Source organism: Plecotus auritus (assembly GCF_963455305.1).
Source record: "Plecotus auritus genome assembly, chromosome: 12".
In the NCBI taxonomy this organism is placed as follows: Eukaryota; Metazoa; Chordata; class Mammalia; order Chiroptera; family Vespertilionidae; genus Plecotus; species Plecotus auritus.
Genome location: NC_137778.1, coordinates 6,892,838 through 6,915,766, shown reverse-complemented (window position 1 = coordinate 6,915,766; position 22,929 = coordinate 6,892,838). Strand labels below are relative to the sequence as shown.

Below are 22,929 nucleotides of genomic sequence, written 5' to 3'. Positions count from 1 at the left end.
ACCATAGTTTTCTAATCCACTCATCTGCTGATGGGCATTTAGGCTGTTTCCAAATCTTAGCTATGGTGAATTGTGCTGCTATGAACATAGGGATGCATATATCCTTTCTCATTGGTGTTTTTAGTTTCTTGGGATATATTCCTAGAAGTGGGATCACTGGGTCAAATGGGAGTTCCATTTTTAGTTTTTTGAGGAAACTCCATACTGTTCTCCACAGTGGCTGCATCAGTCTGCATTCCCACCAGCAGTGCACGAGGGTTCCTTTTTCTCCGCATCCTCGCCAGCACTTGTTTGTTAATTTGTTGATGGTTGCATTCTGACAGGTGTGAGATGATACTGCATTGTTGTTTTGATTTTTAGCAAGCAATTTTAATAATAATTCAGAAACACCTTGTTATGTGCCAAGCACCTTATGTACGTTATTTCAATTAATAGTCACAAAAACACTTTGGGGTGATGCCAATTTGCCAACAAGAAAACTGGGATAAAAGGAGGTTAGGCAACTAGACCAGGGTCACCAGGAAGTGAAGGCGCCCACCTTCCGATGCCACCCGGGGGTTGGCAAACCGGTCTCCAGTGCCCTTCGGCCCAGATCCCTTGCTTCCCGGTCCCGCCATGTCCACTACAGCGGGGTTTGCGGCGAGGCCTAGCGGCCCAGAGCAAATAACCGGATTCGAGTGCGTGGCCACAGTCACCCCACCAGCCCCAGGGCGCCTGCACCCAGCTCGCAAGGAAAGGCTGGCAGTTGCGGGGTAGGAGGGCTCTGGGGTCTGTTGCGCGGAAGTTGGGGTTTGGCTGAGCTCGGGTCGCCAGCGCGCGCCGGCGGGGGTGGGGGTGGGGGTGGAGCCGGGCCGAGGTGGCCGCGGGGCTGGGAGGGGCGGGGCCACGGCCGAGGTAGGCGTGGCCTGGGTCCGGACCGGAGTGGGCGGGGCCAGAGCCGGGGTCAAGGCGCAGCTAAGGTCGAGGTTCAGGACCCTTGTCCTCACGAAGCCCCCAACTGGGACCCGGTAGGGCCTGGGACTAAAGTCAGCGCGGAGCCCGGGACAGAGCCGAGGTCCAAGATCGGAGATCCGGGCGGAGCCAGGGTCAGGAGGGATCGAAGCGGGGCTGGGGACCGGGCCGGACACTGGGGGTGGGGGTAGAGGGGCGGGAGAGCGGGGTTGGGGAGGCGGTAGCCTGGGGCCGGGACGGGGGCGGGGCCGGGGCAGGGCTGGGCGGGAATGGTTTCCCGAGTCTCTGAGGAGGGAGGGCAGGCGGTGGATGGCGGGTGGGGCGGGGGGGGGAGGGACGCGGGGGAAGGAGGGAAGAGGGAGGAAGGGACTTGGCTGCGCCCTCTCCGCTCAGCTCTGCTCCGAGCACCCACGCTTCGCGGCTCTGCTTTGCGCCCCCAGCCCGGGCATGCGCCCCCTGAGCTCCTGGCCACCCAGAGCTCACGCCGCCCCCCGGAGCCTCCCAAGAGCCGGCCGCGCAGGATGGGCGCCCCTGGTTCCACGCCGCTGCTGCTGCTAATGCTGGGTAAGCCCGGCCCCTGCCCTCAGCCCCAGCCCTGCTCGGCAGGTGCCTGCCACCTGGCGCCCAGCCCGGCAGCCTTCCCAATATTTTGGAGCCCCTTGCATCCCACTTCTTCGTCAGGGGCGCCTCCAGACCGCCCGGGATACTAAAATTTTAGGGTCGCTGTGCCTAAATGCTGGGACTCCTCTCTGCCTCCCATTCTGCTCAGGCCCAGCCTGGGTGCCCGCTGTGCGTGGGCAGTGTCTGCCGGTCTTCATAATTGCCCCTAGTTGGCTGGAGGCCCAGGGGCTGGCCCTACCCATGATCTTTGAAGCAAGTCTCCCCTAATTGCCCTCTGAGGTTGCACCCTTCATCGTCTGAGGTTGGGCGTAGTTCCCTCACCTCCAACCTGGGCAGGGTCCCTCTTTGCCCCACTTCCCCTCTCGGATGACAGGCTCTGTAGCCTCCCACTGGTGGTCACACGCAGTTAGTCCCAGCTTCCTGCCTCAGGAGAAACCAGGCTCCATGGAGACCGATGCTGGGATCTCCAAGCACCCTGTTTCTGTCTGGTGGGTGTCCATGGTGGGGTGCTCTGGCCACTGCTGCTGGATTGTTTTTGACATGAGCTGAGGGCTCCCTGTAGAATCTACAGTGCACATGATCCCGGGAGGAGTGTGGCATCAGGACAGGGAGAACGGACTGCCTGTGCAGAGACTTCAGGGGACTGAAGCCCTTGAAATAAGAGCGCAGTGTGGGGGATGACGGTGAGGGATGACGGTGGGGGATGACGGTGGGGGATGACGGTGGGGGTGAGGGTGGGAGATGACGGTGGGGGTGAGGGTGGGGGATGACGGTGGGGGATGACGGTGGGGGTGGGGGTGAGGGTGGGGGGAGTCTTGCCGCCAGGATTTGGAGCTGCCACGGCCCAGGTGCAGGCTGACGTAGCACCGCTGCCTTTCCTGGACCAGACCTCCACCGTGGCACCACGCCGTCTCCTCTCCTGGGCCCCGTGGGAAGATCATGAGTCCTGGGTGGGAGGCAGGAGGATGTCACCGGGCCCGTTGCCTAGCACTTGGCCCATTTTCCCCAGTGGGCAGAGTGGAGCGGGAGGCGCTCAAGGGAGGTGCGCTGAGATGCGCAGAGAGGAAAGAGCCTGCCAGGCTCTTGCAGTCATTTCGAAGACGAGGAAAATGGAGTAACTTGCCCAGAGAACACATCTGGAGAGTGTTGGGTCCGAGATTTGAACCCAGGTCTGTCTGACTGCAAAGCAAGTCTCTGCTCTCTCTTCCCTCTCTGCTAACACAGAGAAGGGGACCTGGCTGGGGAGAGACCTGCCTGGGGGCTGGTTCCCTAAGGCTGTGGGGTGTTTCCCATGGGGATCTCCAAGCATCAGCGGTGTGGATCCAAGAAGGTGGGAGGGGGCCCTTCCGAGCAGAGTCTGCCTGGAGGCCATGGAAGGTGGAGGCTCGGACAGGTGGACGCCAGGAAAGGTGTCAGCTGGTCCCTCTTTGCCAGTACCCTGATGTAAAGCACCCCCAGGCAGGGCCCTCCTGAGTCGCACTGTCAGAGCAGAAACTGGTAGCTCTCCCTAGTGTGGAAACTGAGGCCTGGGAAATGAAGGGACAAGCCCAGGCCACAGAGCTGGGGTCAGGAATGGGCTGAGTCCCAGTCTGCTCCCGAACCTTAGAGCTACCACAAGCTCTCCTGGTGACCCAGCCGCGGGAAGGGCGAAGCGCCTGCGCGGGGGGGGGGGGGGGGGGGGGGGGGGGGGGGAGCCAAGGGCCATGCTTTGGGAGGAGCTGGAGGACGGAGTCTGACAGCGGACTCAGCCCCTGCCCTGCGGACAGGCCAGCAGGCCGTGGGGATGCCCCTGGGAGGGACCGTCTGGTTGGTGAGGTCGTCCCTTTGGCTTTGCTTGCCTGGAGCTCCCCATCTTCCTCTCTGGCTTTGTTCCTCTGCAGGGACAGGTGGAAACCATCCAGGGACAGTGGATCTTGGCCAAGACTTCTGCCCTACCTTTCTCATGGGTCTGCCCCAGCCCTCCTTACCTTTTGGGGTCCCGTGATCTTACCTAGTGGGGCTAGGATGGAAGGAAAGGAGGAGGAAGCTGAGCCCTCCAAGCCCCCAGGAGTATCTGCTGGGGCCGTGTGGGGCCTTGGGGTAGGGGTAAGGTAGCTCAGTTGGTTAGAGTGTGGTCCCGATAAGCCAAGGTTATGGGTTCTATCCCTGGTCAGGGAACATACAAGAATCAACCAATGAATGCATAAATAGGCGGGGACAACAAATTGCTGTTTCTCTCTCTCTGTCTCTATCTCTCTGTCTCATTCTCTCTCCCCCTTCCTTTCTCTCTAAAATCAATAAATAAATATAAAAAGAAAGAGAATGTTTTGGCCTCTCCTAGGAGAGAAAAGTGGGGATAGCTGGGATTTCCTGTCTCTCTATGGAAAGGGAGCCATATATAAATGAATGCATATCATATGCAAATGAAGGCTTTTGTTAGGGAGTTGGGGTTGGGGGGGGTGGATTGTGCATCAGCTGGACCATCCTCTAAGATTGGCAGGCACTGGGGTGGGGGTGGGGAACTTCTGTCCCCAGAGGCCAGGGCAGAAGCTGGCTCTTGCCCCATAAGTCTCAGCTGCAGCCCTGTGGGGTGGGAGAAGCAGTGAGCTCATGGCACAGCTGGAGTGGCGGCGGGGCGGGGGGGCATTGTGTGGTGAGAAATGACTGGGTCTGTGCCCTGACCAGCTTGGGCCACTGGCTCCATTGTCTGGAGTCCCCTGGCCCAGGTGACATAGCTGAGCCAACCAGCCCTTTTGAGCAACAATCTGCCAGCTCCCCTCAAACAAAGGAGGGGGACATGTGGTCTCAGCATCTCTTGGCTAGAGGCTCTGCTGACCAGGCCAGAGCAGGAGCCCCAGACGTGAGAGTGAGGGGTGGGGTGGGGGATCAAGGTGGAGCTGGAATCAGGAAGTGTTAAAACAGGGGACAGATGTTCTCTATTCTGCCCATAGACGCTCTGCTTCTGCCTCCCAGAAACGGGGTATTTCTGGGTTCTGAGACAAGCCTGGCTATGTCATCAGTTCCTTGCGACCCAGGTGTCTTCTTTCCCTGTTCTCAGCATTCTTTCCCTGTCCTCAGAACACGGTCCATGCGGCTTACCACCTTTCCTCACGTTTCCTTTCCTTCCAGGGGCAGGGGCCGAGAATGGTGGTGGTAGTGGTGGTGGGGGGGTGCCTGGGGATCCAGGCATTCCCAACTTCCCTTCTTTCCCGCAGGAGTCGGGTGCTGTGCCCGGGAGGTGCTGGTCCCCGAGGGGCCGCTGTACCGTGTGGTTGGCACGACCGTCTCTATCTCCTGCAATGTCACTGGCTATGAGGGCCCCGCCCGGCAGGACTTTGAGTGGTTCCTGTACAGGCCTGAGAACCCAGAGGCTGCCCTGGGCATTGTCAGTACCAGGGATGCCGGGTTCTCTTACGCTGTCTTCGGGCCCCGTGTGGCCGCCCGTGAGGTGGAGGTGCAGCGTGTGCGGGACGATGCCGCGGTGCTCACCATCGCGCGCCTGCAGGCCCAGGACGCCGGGGTGTATGAGTGCTACACACCCTCCACGGACGCCCGCTACCTGGGCAGCTACAGCGGCAAGGTGGAACTGAGAGGTACTGGGCCCTGGGGGGTGGGCGGGGCTGGGCGGAAAAAAAGGCAGAAAGTCAGGGCCGGGGGGAGCTTATTGGATCATCCCTTAGGCTTTGCAGCTGAGGAGCCTGAGGCCCAAAGAGGTTAAGTGACTCACACAGAATCACCCACCGGTCAGAGGCTGCCCTCCCAGTCCACTGCTCTTCCTCCATTGCGCTGCCTCCTGGGACAGGGGAAGCATTCGTAACGTCTGATCCCTTCTCCATTCCCCGTCAGTCTGAGTCTACTCCATTCCTGGAGCTTCTAGATTCCAGATCTGGAGGAGGTGGGGTGGGAGGAGTGAGGCTATGTGACATTCTCGCGCTCTTAAGATTCTTTGTCTTCTGAGAAGGAAGACAGAGCCACTTTTCTGAGTATTTCACACAGGGGTCAGTCCCAAACATAAGGGTGAGTAGGCAACGGGCTGGTTCTGATACTCAGCGAGTGTTTATTGAGCGCCTGTTGTGTGCCCAGCACTGTGCTCGGCACCACTGAGCTACGGAAGAAATAAGACACCATGAAATAAGTCTTCGCCCCCAGGAGCGCGGGTCTAAATGGGCTGCAGGGGGAAACAGTGACGAGGGCTGCCAGCTCCAGCCCTCCTTCACTCCAGCTGTTCTCTCCAGTTCTTCCAGATGTGCTGCAGGTGTCTGCGGCCTCCCTCGGGCCCCGAGGCCGGCAGGCTCCGACTTCTCCCTCTCGCCTGACGGTGCACGAGGGGCAGGAGCTGGCACTGGGCTGTCTGGCGCGGACGAGCACGCAGAAGCACACACACCTGGCGGTGTCCTTTGGACGAGCGGTGCCCGAGGCACCCGTGGGGCGAGCGACGCTGCAGGAAGTGGTGGGACTTCGGCCTGACCTGGCCGTGGAGGCCGGTGCTCCCTATGCTGAGCGGCTGGCTGCGGGGGAGCTGCGGCTGGGCAAGGAGGGGGCTGAGCGGTACCGCATGGTGCTGGGGGGCGCCCAGGCGGAGGACGCCGGCACCTACCACTGCACGGCCGCCGAGTGGATTCAGGATCCCGATGGCAGCTGGGCCCAGATCGCGGAGAAGAGGGCTGTCCTGGCCCACGTGGACGTGCAGACTCTGTGTGAGGGCAGGGGCTGGGGGCCGTGGCATTCAGTGGGCTGGCTCCACGGGCACTGGGGACACTAGATGGTCCTTGTCTGGCCAGGGAGCCCACCTTCCCTGGAGTGAGCAGTGCTGTGAGCATCACTTCCCTCTGTACCCAGGATGGCTTTTCTGTGCTTAGCGTTGGAGTGGAGATAGGAGGGCTCTGGCTGAGGGCTGAGTCAGGCCCCTGTGTGGGGAGGCGGTCATACTCCGGGAGGGTCAGATGGGTGGCCTCGAAGTTGCTGCTGTCAAGGGAACAGCAGTTGGGGAGTCAGGTGCCCTGTGCCCCCTCCTGCCTCCGTGACGCCTCTTCCCCCTCCTGTGTTTCAGCCAGCCAGCTAGCAGTGGCCGTGGGGCCTGGTGAACGTCGGATTGGCCCCGGGGAGCCCTTGGAACTGCTGTGCAATGTGTCTGGGGCACTGCCCCCACCAGGCCATCATGCGACCTACTCTGTGGGCTGGGAGATGGCACCTGCAGGGGCACCCGGGCCTGGCCGCCTGGTAGCCCAGTTGGACACAGAGGGTGTGGGCAGCCTGGGCTCTGGCTATGAGGGCCGGCACATTGCCATGGAGAAGGTGGCATCCAGAACCTACCGGCTACGGATGGAGGCTGCCCAGCCTGGCGACTCGGGCACCTACCGCTGCCTCGCCAAGGCCTATGTCCGAGGGTCCGGGGTCCGGCTTCGTGAAGCAGCCAGTGCCCGCTCCCGGCCCCTCCCCGTGCATGTGCGGGAGGAAGGTAAGAGGGGCGAGTTGGGCTTGCAGATCCCTTTCCTTCTGTTCCCATGCCTCTCTCTCTCCATCAGCTGCCTCCATGCCTTAGTCTCCACTCCTCTTCTAAGGTTGTGGGGACACCTTGAATTTCCTGGGGTGTTGCTTGGACAGCGGTCCTGACTGCATGCCCCGACCCTTGACCCTCTGATGCCATGGTCTCTGTCGTGTAGGCGTGGTGCTGGAGGCGGTGGCGTGGCTGGCAGGAGGCGCAGTGTACCGCGGGGAGACCGCCTCCCTGCTCTGCAACATCTCGGTGCGGGGTGGCCCCGCGGGGCTGCGGCTGGCCACCAGCTGGTGGGTGGAGCGACCCGAGGACCCGGAGCTGAGCTCTGCCCCTGCCCAGCTGGTGGGTGGCATGGGTCAGGATGGTGTGGCAAAGCTGGGGGTCAGACCAGGAGGAGGCCCTGTCAGTGTGGAGCTGGTGGGGCCCCGGAGCCATCGGCTGAGACTGCACAGCCTGGGGCCCGAGGACGAAGGCATATACCACTGCGCCCCCAGCGCCTGGGTGCAGCATGCCGACTACAGCTGGTACCAGGTGGGCAGTGCCCGATCGGGGCCTGTCACAGTCTACCCCTACCTGCATGGTGAGTGCCTTCCACCCCACCCTCCTGACTCACCACCTTCCTAAGCCCCACGCTCTTATTCCTCCCTTTCCATCTGACCCTCCTTCTCCCCACATCACTTCACACGGAGCGTCCTGAAAATCCAGCTCTCCTCCCCCAGTGCCCATCTGCCCAGAGTCCTCGGTGGTGGAGGTTGATGAGTGCAGAGAGGGCAGGGAGTGGGCTGGGAGGGCTGTCTGTTTGGGGAGGAGGTGCAGACAGCTTGATAAAGAAGGTGCTGGGGCTTCAGGGAGACAGTACGTGGGGGGCAGCGGCACCCCAGGCTGAGCCATTCTCTCTCACCCAGCCCGGGACACCCTGCTCATGCCCCTGCTGGTGGGGGCAGCGGTTGCCCTAGTCACTGGCGCCGCCATCCTTAGCACCATCACCTGCTGCTTCATGAAGAGGCTGCGAAAACGATGATCCCTCGCCCCCCGGCCCAGGTGAGGGAACGAACCCCCAGCCTTGCCTTCTCAAGCCCTGTTATGAGCTGCTTGCTCCTTGCCTCCCCACCGCCCTCCCCGAGGAGGAGCCAGCTCACAGTTCTCTGCAGGACTCTGTGAACTCACGGGGTGAGGTTGGAGGGAGCCCCCGCAGGGCCCCCCTTAGCCCACTCCACACTTTGTCTCCAGGTCTCACAGGTGTTGACTGTCTTCCAGCCCAGCTCCAAGCCCACCTCTGGTTGCCCGGATACCCTCTCCCTCTGTCTGCTCTTCCTTTAATTTATTTGACCTGCCCCCACTCACAGTGGGGGGCCTGGCCTCCACTCCCCACTCCTTTCTCCTGATTCCTCCCTCTGGCTTCGTGTTCCATATCTCACACCCAGCCTGCAGGGAGGCCTTCCCCATCCTGGTTAGTTTTTCTAAGATGTGAATAAACTTGTTTTATAAAATCCTGGTGTGGTGTGTCTTCCCTGCATCACGCTGTAAGAGGCTGGGGGGTGCAGGGAGGTTGCTGGGGGCTGACAACCTATTCTGGATGACCCAGGTCTCTCTTCCCACCACAGACACCATCTGGCCTCCATGGGCTGTGCCGCCCACCCAGGAAGGGACACCTGGGTGCCATCTGCTGCCAATTCCTATTGGGACTCCTACTCAGGGAGGGAGCACAGGAAGGGGAGGGGCCCCCTCTCCCAGCTTCTCCTGGGTTGTAGGGCACAGGCTTCCAGGGGCCAGTGCCCCGTCTGGGTTCCCGGCAGCGCCTGCACTCTCATTCTGCCTCTCCCGCTGGTCCTGGTCCTGGACCGGACTCTTCCCACGGGCCCTGGGGCCGCCGCAGATTTCCTGGGATCTCCATTGTTCTGTCTGACAGCAGCAGAATAGAAGCCGAAGGCCCAGCTGGCACCGCTCAGTGGTTAAGCATCAACCTATGAACCAGGAGGTTGGTTCGATTCCTGGTCAGGGCACATGCCCTGGTTGCGGGCTCAATCCCCAGCGTGGGGTGTGCAGGAGGCAGCCGGTCAATGATTCTCTCATTGTTTCTATCTCTCCCTCTCCTTCTCAAAAACCAATTAAAAAAAAAAAAAGCAGCAGCAGCCCCAGAACACAGCACTGCTTGGGTGGCGGGTACACAGCAGCCAGGGGAGGCCTGTGTATCCATAGCCCCTGCATAAACCCGCCCCCATAGCCTGCAGGCACCCCCAGGCCTTGCCTCACCCCTCTGCCTAAGGGTTCTTTAATCTTAGAATTCTTACTACACTGCACCGGAAGAGGCACAGTCTACTCTTTCTTTCTTTTAAAAATCATTACATATGTATATAACTTTTTCTCAGTCTCTCATTTCAGTTATTTAAACATTTATTGAGCATTACTGGTTTGCTAAGTGCTGTTTTTACAGATGGGGAAACTGAGGCCCAGAGAAGTGACGTGACTTACCCAGAGTTATACAGCTAATTAGTGACAGTGTTGGGACTAAACCTAGGTCTCCTGCCTCCTTGCACTGTTCCCAGCGGTGCTGAGGGGCGAGGACAAGTATGGTGGGGTTTCAGTACCTTCCATCCCGCCCCAGTGTCTCTGCCCATTCAATTGCAATGGATTAACTACTGTGTGGGTGTGTGGATGGACACAGACAGCCCACGCCCTCCTGTACAGACTCCAGCTTTTTCATGGAATTAAACCCATCCTGCATCCCAACATTTGTTCTTCAGGTGACGCTAGGGTTCCAGGATCTCATCTTTGATGCTCAGGTGGCCCTGTGACCTGCAACATCCTTTATGAGTAGACCTGAACTGGTGTGGACTCCCGGGACCCACATTTCTGCTTCCAGGAGGCACAGGACCTCGGCTTCCCAGCCTGGACTGGAGCAGACTGTGGTGTTTCCCACAGACTCACTGAAGGACAGGAGAGGGGTGTGGCCAGTGTCAGAGAGCATGCCTGCTGGAGCACACACTTCTCTCTCAGGAGGCCAGCCTCGGTCCCCGGGAGCTCTCCTTCTCCACTTGCCATTGCTCTCCCCTTGCCATCCTGGGGGGCTGCCCTTGGATGACCCAGGAAGGGGGTGGATGTGGAATGGGAATGGCCCTGCAGGGGCTCCCGTCCCAGCTGGGCAGACCACAGGCCACAGACACAGCCAGATATTGGATGCCTCACTTCTCTGACATACTCTCCCACATTGAATTCTGTAAGGATGTATCTGGTGTGTTCGTTGTAGCATCGTCGCTGCAAGCATTTTTGCCCGAAACATTTTCAATGCATAACTAACTGGCCAATTTTCCTGTGAGAGGGATAAAATAACTGTTCGACAGTTTGGGGTATTTTTGTATTTGTTTGTTTGTTTTCACTTTTCCATTGACAAACCAATCACCTTCAGCAGACTTGATATATTTAAGGTAGTTATTCTGGTTTCATTTCTCCATTCATAAAGTTCTTGCAGTACTCCCATCTTTAAATTACATATAAATCTTAGCTAGTTTTCATTGTGATCTACTCTGACGAGTAGACGGATGCTGGTCTTATAATAGTTAGCATTTCAGCCCTAGCTGGTTTGGCTCAGTGGATAGAGCGTAGGCCTGCAGACTGAAGGGTCTCCCGTTCAATTCCGGTCAAGGGCACATGCCTGAGTTGTGGGCACGATCCCCAGTAAGGGGGTGTGCAGGAGGCAGCTGATCAATGATTCTCTCTCATCATTGATGTTTCTCCCTCTCTCTCCTTCCCCCTTCCTCTCTGAAATCAATAAAAATATGTTTTAAAAAATAGTTAGCATTTCTTCCAGATGACGATTTGCCCCCAAAGTTGGTTTCTTACTTTGAAAGACACCACCTTGGGAGGAGAAAGAGAAGCCAAGGTCCCTCTCTGAAGGCGCAGAGTGGGACCCACATTTCCCACAGAACTAAGACAAGTCGTTACACACAACCACAAAATAAGATCGGTGACCTATGCAGCACTGCCACGAGGCTGCACACTTTTAAAATGTACTCAAATACCTTGTATTTTGCAATCAAGTCTTTTATTTTTTCCATCACCACGTATCCTCTATGCCCTTTAATCTCCTTCTTTTTGATGGCAGAATTGCCTTATAGCCAATCAGTTATGTGGCGAAAATGTTTGCAGCCAAAATGCTTGCAGCAAAGATGCTACTGTGAAAGTAAGAACGCCCAGGGGGTTCCCTCCTTTGCCACTTGCTGCTGCAGCTCCCCACCACCTCCCCAGGAATCCCCTCAGGGCCGCTGACTGCCTCCTCCTATCTGAACTGCCTACTTACCTCCCCCAAACACTCCCTCTACTTGTCACTCCCTGTTTCCACTGATGGGGGAGTTCCTGGGCCCAGAGTTAAACTCATCAGCCTGGGTTTCAGGGTACCCTTTCCCCACACACAAGACTCCACCCTTTATATCTCAGTCTCCACCCCAAGACCCCCCAGCTTCTCCTCAGCTGGTATGCCCCATCTCCAGGTCTTCACTTAGAGCAGTTGCCCTCAAACTGTGGTCCCCATTCCAGCCATGTCAGCATGACCTGGGAACTTGCTAGGCATGAAAATGTTTGGTCTCCACCTCAGACGGATTGAGTCAGAAGCTCTGGGAGTGGGGCCACAGTCAGTTTCCACAAGCCCTTCAGGGGACTCTGATGCACACCCAAGTGTTACAGCTGATGGCTCAGACATTCTCCGTGGCTGGCTCAACCCCTAGCTTTCAGATTACCAAACCCTTCTACCCCTGCCCAGAGAGACTGCTCAGGTTCTCAGTTTGAAACAGCTGCCATGGGAATATTTCTCTGTTTTTCCCAGGTGCATTATATACCGAGATAGGAAATGGGTCTCTGTCTATCCTCATGTGCCCAGTTCAGTGTTCTATACCCAAAGGACACCCAATGAATGGTATGAATGACTCCTTCTCGTTAATTCTGCTTTCCCAAGGGCCCCCGTGTCCCAGCTCTAGTGAACTCACCTCAATCTCTCCCTGGCCCTCTTCCTCCTCAGAACCCCTCTCTGCCCTCCTACATCGCCGAGGTGTTTATGAAATTTCACTCCTTTCCTAGGGCCCCAGCTCTGGTAGCTCCCTATTTGCTTCCCTGTGCAACAGACAAAGTCATTCACACCTGCTGAGCCCCTCCTACAGCCCCGCATCCTCCCAGTCAGCCTGCCACAGTGGGAGGGGTGGGGCTGGGAGGACAGCCTCCTCATCTCTGCCCACCTCCATCCAGCGTTCTCTCCTCTGGGTCAGCTGGCTACTGTATCTGGTGAGACAGGTGTGCTAAGCACAGGGAAGCAGGCTGCGGAGGTGAGTGGGGGCTAAAATCCAGCCCACATTCTGTGCCCCCGGCCACTCACCCTGGTTTGGGGTGGTGTCCGTCTGGAGGAAAAGGGTGCCTTTTTAGAATTTGTACAAAGATGCTCAGTGTGTTAGCAGCAGCCTAAGTGTACCATCTGTCTGTCGGTCCTTTTACCTATCTACTAGCTGTCTCTCTGTCCGCTTCCATCTTCCCATCCAACCCACATAAGTCCATCCATCCACCCATGAGCAGATGTGAAGGTCAAACACGGCAGGCTGTTAAGTTCACTCATCCCTGCCCTCCATTCTCTTGATATCAGGATGCCTCCTTCCACATTGGATCCTGGACTCGAGATTCTGAGGGGCCCTTCCAGCCTTCGCACATTCCCAGGCACCTCACAGGACTCCTCCACCTCCAATACCCAGCTCCCTAGGTACCCGTGTCTGATCCTGCCACAGGGTCTGGAAAGCTGGTCACACCTTAGACTCGCTCTCTGGGGGGGGCAGGCAGCCGTTCTTCCCCTTGTCAGCCCCCTCCTCTCCCTCCGCCTCCTCCCCTGCCCCCGCCCTTGCCCCCTCCTCCTCCACTCTCTCATCCAGCCGGCTGGGTATAGACCAGTAGAGATGGGCATCAAGGCGGGCCTCTGCTTCGGCCAGCTCCCGGGCACTGCATGAGGGTGTGGGCACCTCAAAAGTCTGGTGGAAGCTGGCATAGTCCACCTCGTAGAAGCCGTCCTCCAGGGTCAGCACTGATGTGAAGCGGTGGCCCCACAGCACCTCGTCCACCAGGTAGGAGCTCCGAGCTTGGCATGTCATTCCTGGGGGGAAGGGCACGGGTCAGGAGGATCCCAGCCCCAGGCTTCTCTCTCCTGCCTCTCACTCCATGACCTTATTCCCAACACCTTGCCTCATATCCCTCCCCAAGGGCCCCACCCCCTTTTGGTCCAGCCCACTTTTCACCCTTTCCCAACTCCTGCACTTGCTCAGTTCTCTCATCTCTCGTCCATTTGTACAACCCCTCTTCATCTCCAACCCACTCTCTCCCTGCCTCTCCACTGGAGATGCCACTCAGAGAAGCTTAACCTTAAAACTGACCTTGGGGATCACCTAGTCCAACGTCCCTCTCCGTATAGGGCTTCCCACTGGAGCATTCCCAATGGCGGGCCTCTGGCTGGCATTCAGTTACCTCCCAGAACTGAGAGCTCACCACCTCACAAGGTGCCCGCTCCTTTGCGCCATGGATGTAACAGATTTGAGCTAAAATCTGCCTCCCCGGATGTCACCTTTGGTTTCATTCCTCTGCCGAATGACACCCCTTCAAGTATCTGAAAGAGGTTCCATCTCATTTTCTCTTCTTCAGACTGACATCCCTGTCACCATTGCTCATGTGACCTGGATTTCCAAAATTTTACTTTCTTGACTGTAAACAGAATGGCCAAGGAGGACCCATTAAACACTCTATGACAAGGAGTCCAACTGAGGCCTGATCCTTGCATAAGAGAGGGCTTAGCGCTGCTCTCTTCTGGCCATGATGCTCTAGCCCGGTGGTCGGCAAACTCATTAGCCAACAGAGCCAAATATCAACAGTACAACGATTGAAATTTCTTTTGAGAGCCAAATTTTTTAAACTTAAACTTCTTCTAACGCCACTTCTTCAAAATAGACTCTCCCAGGCCGTGGTATTTTGTGGAAGAGCCACACTCAAGGGGCCAAAGAGCCGCAGTTTGCCGACCACGGCTCTAGCCAATAGGGCCCAAGATTACATCAATGCGTTGGAAGCTGTATCACATTGCTCTGACATTAAGCCTGTGGCCAACGCAAACCCCCAGTTCTTTTCACCAGAGCTCTGCCATGCTGTGCTTACATAAGTGGTTTTTTTTAAAGTCTAAATGTAGACTTTTATATTTACTCCTTTTAAATGTCATCTTGTTCGAGTTTGGCTCATCATTCTTGTTTTTCAAAAGCATTTTGGATCCTGACTCTCACACTCAAAATAATGCCATCCTTTCTGTTTTGTCGCTCTAGAAGTCAGACAAGCTCCATCCCTGTCTTCTCCACCCACCCCCCTGGCCCCGGGCCTGTGTCCTGTCCTCCCTCTTGGGCGGGCACACCCTAGGGCAAGTGGTTCTCCTCCCCCGGGGTCTCTCCTATCCACCTCAGCCCAGGTGCACCTCAGAACAAGGGGGGGGGGGGGCAGAGTGAACACCAGCTAACCAGAGACTGGCTCTCACCAGGGCAAGCCCCACACGGAGACACTTCAGGGTCACTGGCAGCCTTCCTTCCCTGATGAAGGCTGGGATAGGAAGCAACCAGGGAGGGAGAAGAAGAGGCCAAAGGGACCCTGGGGACAGAGGGGCTGAGACGAAGAGAGGGAGCGGCTGGGTACACAGGGAGAAGAGGGATGGGCAGGAACATCCTTGAAAGGGAAGGGACTGCCTCAGGTACTGGCAAAACAGAGCTGGAGGGATAGAGAAAAGGGGGAGGGGTGAGTGGGGAGGGAGAGAGCCAGGGTGGTTAAGGAGAAAAGGGGAACACGAGGCAGAGGGGGTGGGTAGAGGATCAGCTTGAAGGGGCCAGGAAGAGGTTTGAGGGCGAGGCTTGTGGGAGAAGGGGCAGAGTACAAAAGCTCTGACAACAGTGGCCGGAACCACGTGGGCCTTTGGTCTTCCACCTGCAGTTCTCTAAGCCTCCTCCCACTCGGAGATCTCAAGTCCTGAAGGACCTCACCAGCTGCCGGGCCCTGACCTCCTACCTGCTTCCAGGGCCTTTGCTGTGTAGGCCTGAGTTGGAGGCACTGACATCACAGGGGTGCTGCCAGTCCTCCTGGGAAGCCACTAGAAATGCTAAGAGCATCTATTTCCTTTGTCGGTGGAAGTTGAGAAATTTTTGATGGATGGGGAAACTGAGGCAGAAGTGAGACCAGGTATCAACCTCTCGTTAAAGGCCAGCCTAACTCAGGTCATGGAAAAACCCTCACCACCGAATTCCAGGGGCCTGAGCGAGACCCTCAGAACGGCAAAGACAGGGAACCTACGCCCTTCCAACCTGTGCCTCTAACACTGAAGCCAGACTGCCTCCTCCAGGCGTGGCCACTTAATAGCCGATGGCTGCAGACAACCTACTTAACTTCTGCTTGGGCAATCTGCTCTGAAACACGAGCACAATAACAAGTTACCTTGGAGAGGTGCTCCTTAAGGTTAAATGGACTCGGAGGTGTCAGGCGTGGGAGCCGCGCAGGACAGAGAAGCACTGGGTGTGGCGGCGATCAGAGTCCTCTCCCTATTCCCAGCGACAGACCTCTCCGCCAGGGCCCAGGCCAGGGCCGCTTCGGGGATCTCTCCCAGCTTTCCCTGGCTTCTCGGGGTCACTCTGCTTACACGCCCTTCCCAACCGAGGTCCCCCATCTCACCATATTCTCACCCTCCACCAGCCTCTCGGTCTAACTCTAACCCCTCCGGGTCCCTGCCCTCCTCGGCCCCGCCCCGCCCCGCCCCTCCCCGCCCCGCGCCCCTCCTCCTGCCCGCGCACCCGTGGCTTCCACCATGCCCTCCAGGATCACCACGATCTCGAAGTCGTCCCTCTCGAGGGCGCGGCGCGACGCCTCCCAGAAGGGGCTGGCGGCGTCGATCTCGTGGCTGATGACCAGCGGCGAGACCAGGAAGAGGCGGTCGTCCCCCGTGTCGAAGCCCACGCTCAGGTCGGTCTGGTGCAGCGGGATGAACTCGCCCTCCTGCGTCTGGCGCGAGCGGATGAGCTTGGCGCGGATGGAGGCCTCCACGATGTGCGAGGAGCGCAGGTCGCCCACGCGGAACATGAGGCAGAGGCGGCCGTCGCGCAGGGACACCACCGCGTGCGACGAGAAGACGAGCGTGGCGGCGCGCTTGTTGGGCTGCGAGATCTTGACGAACATGCAGCCCACCATGAAGGCGTTCACCATGGAGCCCAGGATGGCCTGCAGCAGCAGCAGCACGATGCCCTCGGGGCACTGGTCGGTGATGACGCGGTGCCCGTAGCCGATGGTGGTCTCCGTCTCGATGGAGAAGAGGAAGGCGGCCACGAAGCCGTTGAGGTTGTTGACGCAGGGCGTCCAGGCCGTGTCCTCCAGGTGCTCCAGGTCGCCGCGGCCGTAGGCGATGAGCCACCAGATGGCGCCGAAGAAGAGCCAGGTGAGCGCGTAGGCGAGCACGAAGAAGAGCAGGCTGAGGCGCCACTGCAGGTCCACCAGCGTGGTGAACAGGTCGGTCAGGTAGCGGTACGTCTCGCCCACGTTGCCCTGCTGCACGTTGCACCGGCCGTCCTTCTCCACGTAGCGCTGGCGGCCGCGCCGTCGGGGCGGCTCCTCGGGGCCCGGCGAGAAGGCGGCGTTCTCCTGCGCCATGGCCCCGGCAGGGTCGGGGTCAGGGTCAGCGCCTCAACGCGCGCGGGGGTCCGCACAGCCGTGGTCCGCCGCCTCTCGGTAGCGTCGCGGCTCCTGCAGGCACTTAAAGATCGACCGAATTAACCGGGCCACGGAGAGGCAGGGACAACCGGGGCGGGGTGTCCTGAGCCAAGCCCTTCTGCCTGTCCTCCCCTCCCCTCCCCGCCCCTCCCTCCCTCCCTCTTTATTGATTTCAGAGATGAAGGGAGAGGGAGAGAGAGAAACATCAATGATGAGAGAGAATTATTGATCAGCTGCCTACTGCACACCCACCACTGGAGATGGAGCTCGAAACCCAGGCATGTGCCCTGATGGAGGGTGGGGGAAGGGACGGACCATGTCCTTCTGGTTGGAACCATGACCTTCTGATTCATAGGTCGATACTCAACCACTGAGCCACGGCTGGCCTGGCCCTTCGTGTTTCTTGGCCTCAGTCTCCACATCAGTAGAATGGGGACAATACATACACCCCTCGCTGCTCCCCCAGCTCACAGAATCATGAGGATCAAGTGGGATGGCACTATCCAAGCGTGATGATTATTTTCAGGGGAAGGCGGTGCCGAGGTCTTGGCCCTCCACCTCTGACCAGGGCGTGCAGCACTCCAGGGCATCCCAGGGTGAAAGGCCCAGGCAGGGGAGCAGATTCCTGGTATCATTAGACCGAGGCCGCCTTGGGGGCAGGGGGTTAATCTTCCTCTCTGGCAGCGATTGTCAACCTTTTTCCTCCCGTGGCACACAAAAGCTAATTGCTAAAATTCTGCAGCACACCAGAATTTTTTTCTGACAGAAAAATAGGTATAGTTTTGATTCATTCACACCGCATGGCTATTGTTGGGTTGGCTGTTGTAATGTTTTAATTGGACAGTCTAAGGGAAAAGAGGTCAGTGCTCCTGAGTAAATAGTTGAATGTTGCGTTTTAAGAATTCGGCGTGCCCTGGCATCTGGGTTGCAAATCGCTGCTCTACTGCACCCCCTCCCTAGCTATTGTCAGGCCAGTGCCCAAATCTCTGTCTCCACAATTCAACCTGATGGTCTAACCATACCCAGGCTCTTCTGAGGTTCACCTCAAGACGGACACAGAAAGTCCTGCCAGTTCCTTCCTCCCTGGACCTCACTCATGTGCTCCATCCCCACCCACATCTTACTCCTCTCAACAAGCTTACAAAGGAGAAATGGGAGTGGCGGAGAGCAGGGGACAATCCCCAGTGGGTAGGGGTTGAAAATCCCCACACTAGGAAATCCCCACTGGAAACCTCCCTGAGCACTAACCATGCCCTGTAGAATAACCCCGTTTTCCTCGGGTTCTTTCCACAGTGGGGACAGCCTGGAAATGGGCCCGAGGACCCAAGGACAAGCCGTCCGCACAGATGCTGGGGCACAGGGAGCACCAGGTCCACCGGGAGTGAGGCTGGCATCCCTCTGCCCTCCTGTTCTGCATGAGATGTAACCAATCAGGGCCGGGGAACACTAAGCACCCACATTTCCCCCCTCCCCTCAGTTCTTTCCCACAACACCCTACCTCCCACTGACTGTCCTAACAACCCTCCCCCCCCCCCCCCCATGCTCCAAAGCTCACATTCCACCTGACTTTGCCTCAAATTCTTGCTCTGGAAGGAGCTGAGTTGTAATCTGCCCTGAGAGAGAGGTCCGGGGCCCTCCTCCAGGCTCCCAGGGGCCCCGAGGAGATGTGAACCTTACAAGGAAAGGCTGAGAATAAGGACTGGAGACTTTGCAATTGGCCTTGCTTCCTGGGATCATCCTTTGCCCCCACTTCAGGGAAACCTGAGCTGCTGGGGTGGGGTTTGGAGGGGAGGAGTGTGGCATGAGAATCACAGGTGGCCTGTGTGTTTGACCAGGTCCCGAGGAGAAACAGCCTGGGTATGTAACCCCAAACCCAGCGCTCCAGAATTTAAGGTCTGGAGTGAGGTACTGGCAGCTAGACCTCTGGAGGCCGTGTGTGTGTGTGTGTGTGTGTGTGTGTGTGTGTGTGTGTTGGGACAGGAGGAGAAACCAACACAAGGGCACCCCCAATTTTATTTTCCAGGAGGAGTCAGGGGACACAGGGTCTAGGAGCCCCAGTGCAATGGCAGATTAGGGTCTCCCCCTCCCCCAACAATGGGCTTCCCTTTCCCTCCCTCAGCCCAGGATGCCCCCAGGAAGTGATCTCTAAGCCCTGGCGGCTCCCAGACCCCAGCTCATACAGACAAGTACGGGAGTCCCACTCATTCTAGCTTCAGGGGGACTTCAGGTGTCCTCTCAGGTAACCTGACCCCCGCTGGCCTGCTGGGACCGACCTCTCAGCCCAGGGGAGGGGAAGGAACCCCAGAGTGATCACCCCCAGAACTCGCTCTCTCCTTTGCCCAGGGAGCTAGGTGAGCCTTACTTTGATGGTGTCCCTTTCCTTTCCTGCCTTCCTGAGTGGGGCTGCATGCTTCTCGGCGGGGAAGGAACGGTGTGGAATTATTACCCACAGGTAATAATTTATCCCAGGATCAAAGACTTGGCTTCTGTACCTTCCCTCCAAAGAGTCTTGTTCCTCCAGCCTGCTCCTTTTTAGTGTTCGTGCATACCCTGACCCCTTTCCACATTTTCCTGGATCTTGCTTTCTGCCCCTGGGAAGTGCTCGCCAACAAGGAGGCTTATTTTTTGGAAGGAGATCTGGTGAAAAAACTCCCTCAGGAATCAGCTCTTCCCAAACCCCCACTTGCCATGGAAATAGGGGCCCAACCCCCTCCCCCCCACAACTCAACTCACAGTCTGTGGAGAGGAGAGCAGCGGGCAGCAAAGACCCCTGGAGGGAAGCGTCCATGCCCCTGACACGGCCCCACACCCGTCCCCTTGAAGGGTGAGAGCCAGCGAGGACACTGCTGTTCCTCCTAAATGTAGCGGCAGCTCTGACTAGGACTTGCTATCTGTGTCATACCCACTTCCCAGGCTCCCCTGCTCCTCTCCTGTTTCCACAGCAACCAGTCTGGCGACAGCTCTAGAGCATCCCCCTCCCCTCCCCAGTCCTGGGTACCACTAGAGGCTGAGGCACACGCCATCGTTATTTTTAGCCAAAGTCCCTCCTCTCGGACAGCTCAGAGCTTGCCTTCTCACCCCCTCAGGAAAGAAAAAGAAAGAAAAAGGAAAAAGCTGGCGCACTTGCTCTTTCCTGGGCAGATCCTTGCTCTGGGAAAATACAGGCCCTGACGCGTTGGGGAACAAGGTGTTTGGTTTCCTGGGGACACAAAGGGCCGTGTGGGAGCCGGCAGCTCATCACTGCTCTCAGGGCAGGCCCAGCAATCACAGTCTATTTCTGGAGAGGCCACCGTGATCAGGAAAGAGAGAGCGAGAGGGAAGGAGATGCAGCCAAGGAAAGGGAGCTGGGCCGGGGGCTCGAATCTTTACACTAATTTGTGATGTGGCCCATAGGAGTCCCTTCCCTTCCCCGAGCCACAGTGTTCCCTCTCACAGGGTGTGGGCCTTTCCGCCTGCTTCACAGGTGTGCAGACCAAATGAGGCCTTTGAAGTTAATTCTGTTAGAAAGTCTAGAAACAACTCACATGTCCAACAGAGAGAAAAGGCTAGGATAGGGCTTACTAACTATTCATTCAGCAAACGTTCATGGAGTCCAAGTGCCAAGAAATGTGCTAGGTGGGGTTGGTTACAGAAATTAATGTCTCTCCCTAGAACAGCTCCTGTCCAAGGGCGAGGTAGACACCTCCACGCATAATAATAACACTACTGCTAATCATTTGTTGAGCGTCAGCTATGAAGTAGACACATACCTCATTTAAGAACCCTGTGGGATACCCAATGAGGTAAGTATTACTTGCTTCATTTATAAATGAGAAAAGTAAAACTGAGAAAGGGTGAGTGATTTACCACATGTCACAGAGCTTGGGTAACGGCAGAGATGATAGTCACTCACACACCTGTGCCACCCCCTCCCATGCTATTCTCACAAAGCTACACTCCCTCAATAATGTAATATCGGTGGCATATCAATATAATTGGTTACTATGTTTATATATGTAAATGTGCATGTAGGCACACTCTTACATAAAAAAATTCTTATAAGTTGATCATAACTGTATAGAAATAACTGTAGGAATACTGATTAAAACAAGGAAAATTTTGGGAGAAATAGAAATACCTCAGTGTTCATTTTCTCCAGGGAAATAATTAAAAGCAGAGAGTGGTATACAAACACTAGGTGTTGTTATTATTGGTATTATTATTAATCTGTTCTCCAGGTTTCTTTTTTTAAAAATATTTTTAAAAATTGATTTCAGAGAGGAAGGGACAGGGAGAGAGAGATAGAAACATCAATGAGGAGAGAGAATCATTGATTGGCTGCCTCCTGCACGCCCCACACAGGGGATCGAGGCTGTAACCTGGCACGTGCCCTGACCAAGAATCGAACCATGACCTCCTGGTTCCAGCCAGGCTATTCTCCAGATTTCAACAAGAAGAGCAGGAAGAGATAGAAATGGACATCAGAGGACTAAAAGTTCCTGGAATGAACTGGCAAGATGGGAAAGATGGTACTAAATAATATACTCTCTGGAGGCAGTGACTGGGTTCAAATCCCAAAGCTGTCCACTACCAACTGGGTGACTTTGAGCAAGTTACTTCACCTCTCTAAACAGTTTCTTCACCTAAGATATGAAAATAACAATGTTATCCATCTCTTGGGGTTGTCATGAGGATTATGTGAGGCAATGCCTGGCACATTGTAAATACTCAGTAAATTCTTGCTACCTCTTCCTCCTCCTCCTGGTCATGATCCTCACCATCCCAGGCATCTCCTGAGAGCCCCACCCATCCTGTGCTACCTTCCTCTGTTCTGATGCTACCCAGTGAGACCTGCAGGGGGCACTCCTGGTACATGGCCCTCCTCTCCCCAGCCCTCTGCTGGTGTTTCTTGTTCCAAGTGGAAATATCGAGTTTTCGGCTGAGATTGGCATCAGTAGGGCTGTTAAAGCCCCAGTCAACATCCCCGTCTCCTGGGCCTGGCCCTGTCACCTGAGCCTTGGGACTGCTAGCCTGCTCCTCTCTGTTCTGCCAAGCGGCCGCTCATGTTGGTTCTACTGTGCCAGGAGCTGGGAGAGAAGAAACCAAACTCCTGGGCAAGAACGCATTTGCATAGAACTGGCCCCATTTCCTGGAGGGGGACATCACAGGGCTGGCAGGGCCTTCCAGAATGAGGACCAGCCAGTCCCTGCCTCAGTGCGGGCTGCCCTGGGTCTGGCCTCGTGGATAAGGAAGGGGCTACTACCCACTCCCTGATTTACTGATCCTGTAGGTCCTAGACTTTACCTGGTATCTAACCTCAATTCCTGTTCACCACCGAGCTTGACCACAGTGAGAAAAAAAAATAGCTTTCTCATGTACCCCAGGATTCAGAAAAATGGGTGAGACCTCAGCTTTCAGATATTATGAGATACAGAAAGCAACTTCACAAGGAATCAATGAAATAGGTCAGTAGAGTTGTGCTGATGGGAAACTGGGGTTGGAAGTGGAGAATATTGAGGGCAGGAGGGGCACAGCTGGGGCCACATTGCTGGTGTGTGAAGAACCTTGGTACAAACCCCTCTCAGCAGATGCGTTCCTCATGCATGGCATGGAGCTTGGAGAGAAGGTGGTACTTTGGGTAATAATAATAATAATAATAATAATGGGAATCCCTTCAGTAGACACAGCTCTGAATCACGGTGCACGAACTGGCAAGCAGGGGAGAGATCAACCAAAGCACTTGTATGCATGCATATAAGCCTAACCAATGGACACAGACACCAGGGGGGTGAGGGCATGAGTGGGGGGATAAGGACACATATGTAATACCTTAATAAAAAAGAAAGAAAAAAGAACTGGCAAGCAAAATGCAGTTCAGTTCTCAACTTGCCCCCTCAGTGGGTGCCTTCGTGCAGCGCACAAACTGTGCAGCTGTGTGTGGCAGCCCTGGGATCAACAAATCTGGGAAGTTTCCTTGAGTGAGAGCATGAGACTTCTTGGGTAAAAGCTCAAAGGTGGGGAGGAAGCATGATGGGGGAACAGGAGACGGCTGAGGATGTAAGATTCATGGAGCAGGGAGGCTGACATGGTAAGTTATAACAATTCCTTTTTAAAATATTTTTTATTGATTTCAGAGAGGAAGGGAGAGGGAGAGATAGATA

At 56.5% G+C, this 22,929-nt stretch overlaps 2 protein-coding genes across 2 annotated transcripts; one reads left to right on the top strand and one right to left on the bottom strand.

Moving 5' to 3' along the window:
• The first annotated feature begins 933 nt into the window (after positions 1–933).
• IGSF8 (immunoglobulin superfamily member 8) lies at positions 934–8,534 on the top strand. The gene is made up of 8 exons (XM_080647448.1): positions 934–1,085; positions 1,392–1,515; positions 4,767–5,144; positions 5,787–6,248; positions 6,602–7,009; positions 7,215–7,628; positions 7,954–8,089; positions 8,279–8,534. The coding sequence occupies exons 2-7, from the start codon at positions 1,473–1,475 to the stop codon at positions 8,067–8,069; spliced, it is 1,821 nt and encodes a 606-aa protein (XP_080503574.1). The 5' UTR covers positions 934–1,085; positions 1,392–1,472; the 3' UTR covers positions 8,070–8,089; positions 8,279–8,534.
• An 899-nt stretch (positions 8,535–9,433) lies between these two features.
• KCNJ9 (potassium inwardly rectifying channel subfamily J member 9) lies at positions 9,434–19,696 on the bottom strand. The gene is made up of 3 exons (XM_080647387.1): positions 19,523–19,696; positions 15,880–16,831; positions 9,434–13,169 (listed from the first exon to the last, which is right to left on the bottom strand). The coding sequence occupies exons 2-3, from the start codon at positions 16,727–16,729 to the stop codon at positions 12,826–12,828; spliced, it is 1,194 nt and encodes a 397-aa protein (XP_080503513.1). The 5' UTR covers positions 16,730–16,831; positions 19,523–19,696; the 3' UTR covers positions 9,434–12,825.
• Positions 19,697–22,929: the final 3,233 nt, after the last annotated feature.